At 39.5% G+C, this 7,932-nt stretch overlaps 1 protein-coding gene across 3 annotated transcripts in view; it reads left to right on the plus strand.

The window, feature by feature from the left end:
- The window catches only part of LOC111875566 (exportin-2), an 82,091-nt gene that overhangs the window by 29,901 nt on the left and 44,258 nt on the right, over positions 1-7,932 (plus strand). For all 3 annotated transcript variants that reach the window (XM_033755862.1, XM_023871911.2, XM_023871910.2), the window contains 3 exons: positions 626-755; positions 4,017-4,180; positions 5,633-5,822. In XM_033755862.1, coding sequence (XP_033611753.1) covers positions 626-755; positions 4,017-4,180; positions 5,633-5,822 — 484 coding nt within the window. The remainder of the gene's footprint in view (positions 1-625; positions 756-4,016; positions 4,181-5,632; positions 5,823-7,932) is intronic.

A 7,932-nucleotide genomic window follows, 5' to 3' on the forward strand; every position in this document is an offset into this window, starting at 1 on the left:
CACTCTTTGTTCCTTCTGGTCGGCCATCTCACTAATCGCCAAAGGGTTGAAACAGGAACGCACACAACAGAGCACCACAGACAAACCACTTAACTCAGACTGACGCCAGCTCACTAACAGTCGCGGGAGACCCCCAGCTAACACCACCTAGCAGCACAACTCGTAACTACATAGCATGTGCGCGCAACAGGTCGGTTCCGGTTATTTTTGGGTCCCCCATCGTATAGCTTGGTAGTGCCATTTTGCTTCTGTGGCCATACTTGTCAGCAGCAGAAGTTTTCGTTATAACATTATCCTGGAATGCACTGGATGGCATAGTAACAGCTCTACTGGTATTCTGCTCTTCACTGGTAACTTTAAGATACATACAACAGTAGATCCATGCAGTTATTGAAAGATGGAAGAGGATGTGCATTATGTCACTGTTCATACAGGTGTCACAGGAGAGAGACAACACAACAAAGTGACAACTGTATGTTGCAAGGAAAATGGTATGCTACAATTTGTGCTGCTCTGGGATATTCGGGGTGTGAAGTTACAAGGTTAATATAAAAGCTAACTATACATTTGGTTTACCCTTATTTTATGAATGTCTTTGTTAAGTGATATGATGTTACATTTTCAGCTTGTAAGCAATGCTTTGCAGTTTCTGGCAACCGTTGCAGACCGAACCCATTATGGATATCTGTTTGAAGATGTGAATGTCCTCACCAGTATATGTGAGAAGGTTATCATCCCAAATATGGCCTTCAGAGGTAAGAAATGTGATTGAAGTAAGATGTGCTTCCTGATCATGCCAAAACTGTCAAGAAGTTTCAATAATTTCTTTGAAATATTTCTCGTTTTTATGGACTTTATTCCATATCAACATCAGCATCACCTCCTCTTCGTTCTCTTCCTCTTTATCCTTATCTTTTTGTCTTCTTACTGAACATTGTAACCTAGTGGGTAGCACTGCTTTTTATAATTTGGGAGTGCCCACATTCAAATCTTCGCCTGGAGACTTGCTACCCTGGCAGATGTGTCATGGTTTTCCTCATCCCTTCAGGCACATGCAGGGATACAGTTTCAACTTAGACCAATACTGCTGCCTTCCACATCTTTCTGAAAATTATTTTACACTGATCATCACATCATCCAATACTATTTTGTTTGAGCTGCTGACATCATGTCATAAAAATAATGTAGAAGCTGTCCCTGTAATAGGCCTTGGAGGCCCATATGCTCCCACTTTTTCTAGACAATCAACTCACAGATGGTGGTAAGGTTGTTAGCCTTATGCACCAGCTGCCCTTTACCTCTAGAAAGATTATTGGTACTCATTTCTGTTAGAAGCTGAGTTGACCCAAGGGCCACAATGCAGCTGGAAGGATTAGATCGATTAAAAATTCCAATGACCTTATTGGGAATCAAACCTGTGACCTTCCAGCTTGTGGCTATAAGTAAATAATTTATTATTCTGTCTTCTGAAAACTGGTATGCAAACCTTAATTTTAATCCAAAGTTTGAAGTTTGCCAATATGTTGCCCATAACATCTCACATAAATTAGTAATTACAATTGTGCAAATATTGCCAAACAGTTTGATTTCAATAAGTGAGACCTTGTAAAGGTAGGACTTCAATTGCCCTGTGCTGTGAATGTGTCGAAAATAAAGGGTGTTCAGTGATTGAGGAAACCTGGCAGCAGCATGGATCTAACATAACATTTCTCACAGATTGCTGCTGTAACTGCCAATAGTGGAATGAGTCATTAGGGCTGATAAATGCGTGCCCTCTCACTCGTGTTGTGCAGACAGAACGTTTCTCCATGACTACTGTGCCCTTCCCTGCTGGCGAGAGTGCAGTTGTGTCACTGATTCCCTCACATCAATTTCTGTACATGCACACATTTATAAGTACACTGTTAAAAGATAACACAAACTTACCATGCTTTATAACAGGTGCTGAAAGTGACCCTCTTATACTTGCAAATATGCCTCACATCGCATAAATAAATTATGCAACACTTTCTGAAGTTGGTCTGTGGTAATTGAACCAATTATGCATCTTATTCCATTCTGATGAGCTTCAGTGCTGCTAGGATTATTCTCGTAGACTTTTCCCTTTAGGTTCCACAAAGATAACAATTACAAGAACTGAGATCTGGAGGACACAGTCCCCTGCTGATTATTCTGTCTTCAAACACTTCCCGTATTGTGACCGTAGTTGCATTAGCCATATGTGCTGTATCATTGTCTTGCTGAAAATACCCATATTGTCTTTCTTCAGCAGTTAGCTGATTAAAGAACGAATTCAGTATACCATTAACACAGCAGTCAGAGAGTTCTCAATTTCGTGGAAAAATTAGGGCAATTTGTCGCGGACTTAACAGCACACCACACCCCCACCTTTTCACTATGTAATGGCACTTGCTGTATAGCGTGAGGATTTTCATTGCTCCATATTCATACATTTTGTGCATTGACATGACCACTAACATGAAACTACGCTTCATCCGTCATGAACAGTAGCTGTGGATCCACGATTCCATCCTGCACATTTTGCAGTAGCCAGTTGCAAAAACGAATTCTTGCTGCATATTCTGGCTGTTTCAGCTCATGCACAACTCTTATTTTATACGGGTGAAATTTAATTAATTTTATGACTGTGGAAGCAGATTCTAGTGAAACCCTGGATTCCTGTGCTAAGCGTCTTAATGATTTTCAAGGACTGATCTGTAGTTGTGTCTCAATATCCCGAACCTTTTCTTGAATGAGCTCAATGCTCTTCGATTGCTTCTTTGTGTCATACTTAAACCTGTGGCTCTGTCACTTTTCCACAAGCTTGGATACACACGATTTTGTGGGAACTGGTGAGTCTGGATATCTATGATGAAACTTAACTGGATACAGTTTCTGTAAGCTTTTTCCTTGCAAAAATTATGACAGTAAACACATGCTGTTCAGAAGTGAACTTCATTTCAGTATAAATGTCAACCGCCTATCGACACCTCTAAAACAGACTGACTATTAATGCGATTTATTGCAGTGACAAGGTCAGACCACCTGATGGCGGATTTTTATCAGTCATAGTGACTCATTCTGCTATTGGGAGTTACAGCAGCGGCAATCTGTGAGAAATGTTGTGCCCACTCCACTCTGTTGCCAGGTTTCCTTGCTCATTGAATGCCCTTTATAACAGTGAATATCCACACATTCTAAATTTTGGCAATACAGAGAGATTGGTTGGTGGCTACAATTGTAACCACTCTTTCCTGTACTTGGTACATATTGGGTAGGAGGCTGGGTGGACCCCAGAGTAAGTATTGACATGAAGGTGAAAAGAATTCCTGCACTTGCTGAAAATCAAATGATGCTCATTCAGAATTCAGCAGATCATCCCAGCGAAAATCTCATAGATGTGCATATTCTTTGATATCATTTTAGTATGTTTAAACAAAATATCACATACTGGTTTCAGGGTTCTCACAACACTAATTGCTTAAATTGTAGTCTTCTTGGTTGCCACAGTGTATAGTCTTGTAGGTGGATTCTGCAATTTCAGAGGAATATTCTGCCTCAAGATTCAGGTTTGAAGAGTATAGTGTGAGGAAGTTGTTCTGTTGCATAGACAGTTTACAAGGAAGTTGGTCACTCAGACCCTTGTGGGCGGGTAAAGAAAATGGGCCCAAGCTGTTTCCTTACTCACTCCTAAGGGTCTGAGTGGCCAATTCACTTGCATCCTACCTGTATATCTGAACAAATTCATCACCTTACACAGGCCAGTGAAATATAACTTCGGACCATATTAAATTTAAATCATTGTAAACATTCACTGCTGCTTTAAGGGTAATCTGGTGTTTAATGCTAACCTCAGTATTTGCATATATGAAAATCAAATTCAGGAGCAGTTTTTTCACTGAGCCTATTGGTGGAATTTAGTAGTGCCTTTCAGTGAACAGCAGGTGCTTCCTGTGCTATATTGGATGTGTATGGAATACAGTCATAAATATTTTTAGTGCATGTTCTTACTATAGTTTCAGATGAGGAGTTGTTTGTAGATAACGCAGAAGAATATATCCGTCGGGATATTGAGGGTTCAGATGTGGATACAAGACGGAGAGCAGCTTGCGATCTGGTCAGAGTTTTATCACGATACTTTGAAGGGAAAATAACAGAAATTTTCGGCTCCTATGTGCAAGTATGTACCCTTATTTTATTCAGATAGTTAGATACTACTCCTTACCCTCTACCTCATTTAATTTCTTGAGGTTGAACCTCTCCATATGAACTCTGTGCATTGTTTGTTGGCTCACTGCCAGTCTTTCCCTAAACTTTGCCTCCACCAGGTAGTGGTCAGTATCACAGTCTGCTGCCCTAAACGGTCTGACATCAAGTGTACTTGAATCTCATCTCCTGTATATCAAAATATGGTCAATTTGGTTGTGCATCTCTCCAAGTAAATTTATGAATGTTACGATGTGAGAACATCATTCTTTTGACAATAAAATTTTTAGATGTGGCAAAGTTTGCTACTCTGACTCCATTATCATTACTAATTTCATACAAACTCTCATTCCCAATTGTTGATTTGAAAATGTCCACTGCCCTGAACGATCGGACATTAAGTATACTTGAATGCCATCGCCTGTCTCTCAAAATATGGTCAATTTGGTTGTGCATCTTTCCGTCAGTAGATGTCCAAGTAAATTTATGAATGTTATGATGTGGGAATATTTTACTTTTGGCAGTAAGATTTTTGGATGTGGCATAGTTTACTACTCAACTCCAATATCATTACCAATTCATGTAAACTCCCATTTCCAATTACTGGTTTGAAATTGTCTTCCCAATCTACTTTGGCAGTGAAACCTCCTAACAAAATATTCATGTGGCATTTATTGATTTTATCAATTACATGTTCTATTTCTATGTAGAACCTGTCCTTCAAGTCAACAACTACAGCAACCTTATTTTCAAATTTAAGCAAAAAAGTTTGTTACTTAGATAGGGTTACACTCTGCTACATGATCTAAATTGCATTTGGTTGAACATGCACTACCTAAATATGATATTAGATATGCAGGACTTGCAGTCTGTGCACTAGGAATGCTATATTGTAGTGTTCTGAAAAATGTATATAATATGTTTCCTTCCAGAATTACTTTCATAAAATTGTAAATAGTATTCATGTCTATATTGCATGGGTGTACCTCAGAATGTGGACACGTTTGTTTATGGATTTAGTCTCATGTAGAGTCGTTTCCAACCCATCTATAATGTACTGTAAGTTCATATGAGAGGCCAAAATGCCGATTAAGTTAAACTGTGAATTGGAAATGCAGTTTTATAAATAAAGATCATATTTGCACATGATTTGTTGCATAAAGGAGGCTATTGTTGGGACTTGGGTTTCAATTCCTGCCTAGGACATGGATTTTTATGTAATTTTTCATCACTGAAAATCATTGTAGTTTCCACCATAATCCCCCACAGATTTGGCAGGGGGGTGTATCAGGGGGCAGGCCTCAATATGAATAAAGGATTACCACTTAACCCTTGGATGTTACTGAGTGACTCTTTGTAATTCTAGTAGAATACCTTGAGAAAACGACTTGTCTCTCTTGTAGTGATATGTTTTATCTTTTTTAAGGTCATGCTTCAAAAGTATGAAGAGGCGCCAGTGCAGAACTGGAGAGACAAGGACACAGTACTGTATCTAGTGACTTCACTGGCATCTAAAGGTCAAACACAACGACATGGTACCACTCAAACAAATCAGCTTGTTGATTTGACTTCTTTCACTACTGAACATGTCTTACCTGAACTTCAGAAGGATGCTTGTATGTACATAACAAACAACATTATGTTATAGTATTTTTGAGAATTGAAAAACATGTTTGGATGCATTTGTATACAAACATTATATATCTGACTTGTTTTTTATACTGAAGTCAATTCTCTCTGTGAAGATAGTTAAACTAGGTACAGGTATTTCTCCTCAGTTAATGCTTGCTACCATTCAGTCCAGAACCTTTTGTCTTTTCGTCTGGTGTCCAAAAACATAAAAATTAGAATATAAAAAACTAATTTTGCCTGTGGTGCTGTATGCGTGTGAAACTTAGTCTCTGACATTAAGGGAGGAACATAGACTGAGGATGTTTGAGAAAAGGGTGTTGAGGAGAATATTTGGACCGAAGAGGGAGGAAGTGACAGGAGATTGGAGAAAACTGCGTAATGAGGAGCTTCATAACTTTTACTCTTCTCCAAGTATAATTATAATGACCAAGTCAAGGAGGATGAGGTGGGCAGGCCATGTAGCACAAATAGGGGAGAAAAAGAATGCATATAGGACATTGGTGGGAAAGCCAGAAGGAGAGAGACCACGGGGAAGACCAGGGTGTAGTTGGGTGATCAATATTAAAATTGGTCTTAGAGGGATAGGATGGGATGATATGAATTGGATTGATCTGGCTTGGCATAGGGACCAGTGAGGCTAGCTCTTTCTAAGGGACCCAACAGAATAGGTGTTTTTCCTCACCTGAGGACGGAAGCAGATCCAGTTTCCGAAACGTCGTGTTTTTCTTAGTTATCTTAAAAACTAGGACGATGGATAAAGTCCGAAAACCCAATATCTCTGTGTGTTATACACCATCGTCAGAATCCTATAGTAACTAATCCTCCAATGGGTTTTGTTTGAACAGCCCTCATATCTTCTTCAGAATGGTTTAAATTAGATCAGTGGTACAAACTTACAGAAAATGTGAAGAGCTCAAACTTGGATATAATTCAGCTGCTGCCCCCTTTATCAGAGTTGAAGAGTAAGCCAAGAAAGAAACTAGCATGATGCTCTACTTACTGGCTTACTCTTGAACCCTGAAGATGAAGGTAACATGTTCCCTTTAATCTTTGGTTGACTATACGGAATTACATACCAGAAAATATATGAGGGTCATACTGAAAGTAATGAGCAACAATTTTTTGTAAAGTAGCATGCTTTATTATTGACAAACCAAATATACCACCTCAATCTACAGACCTTTCTTTATTTTTCCACATAAGCGCCACTTCTTTGTACACATTTTTCCTAGTGTTCTGGGAGTTTGAAAATTCCCCTTCTGTAAAATTCCATTCCAGCCATCCGAAGACACTGACACACTGCTTTCTGAATTGCCTCCCTTGTCTCAAAACGTTCACGCAGCTGATCCTTCACAAATCCGAAAAGATGGTAGTCGGAGGGTGGCAGATCAAGGCTGTAGGAGGGGTGTGGAAGAACTTCCCACCCCATCTTTTTGCTGACCTTTCTGGTCTTTGGTCAATAACCGCGGGACCTAATGAGCACAAACCTTCCTATAGCCCAAGCTTTCAATTATCTCCTGTACTGCACTGTGCCCTATTCCAAGTTTTCGGGCTATTGTGTCCCACACACCTGTCATCTTGAATGATCTCATCCACTCTTTCCTTGTTGTGTTCAGTTGAGGCTGTTCGAGGATGACTGCTGCGAGGCGCATCTTCGATGCTGGTGTTCCCATCTTTAACTCTTTGACTGGCGCGAAGGGTATTTAAATCCCACCCCTGTCCTGGCAGGCCCTTTAAACATTATGTCGCTAAGATGCATGTGCTTACTTTTTTCTAAACAACTTCAACAAAAATTGGTTTTTAAAAATGAAATTTTCAGGAACTATTAAAAATACAATATTTTATGCAATAAATATCTTTCCATACCTTTTTAATAGTTTTTCTTCGCGTGATAAACATTGAAACATGAAAGTTTGCAGAGAGCCACACCACAGCTTGCACACATGACACTTGTTTCTTTTCTAATCTTATGCTTAGCACACACTCGACACTTTCTCATGGCACCATTCTTCTTATTGTTACTGGGAGGAACATGGACCATTTTGTGAACTTTCAAGCCACCCTCTAGACGATTTTCTGGGTCTTTCACTGGTG

Source organism: Cryptotermes secundus, unplaced genomic scaffold, assembly GCF_002891405.2.
Source record: "Cryptotermes secundus unplaced genomic scaffold, Csec_1.0 scaffold1251, whole genome shotgun sequence".
NCBI classification, from domain to species: domain Eukaryota; kingdom Metazoa; phylum Arthropoda; class Insecta; order Blattodea; family Kalotermitidae; genus Cryptotermes; species Cryptotermes secundus.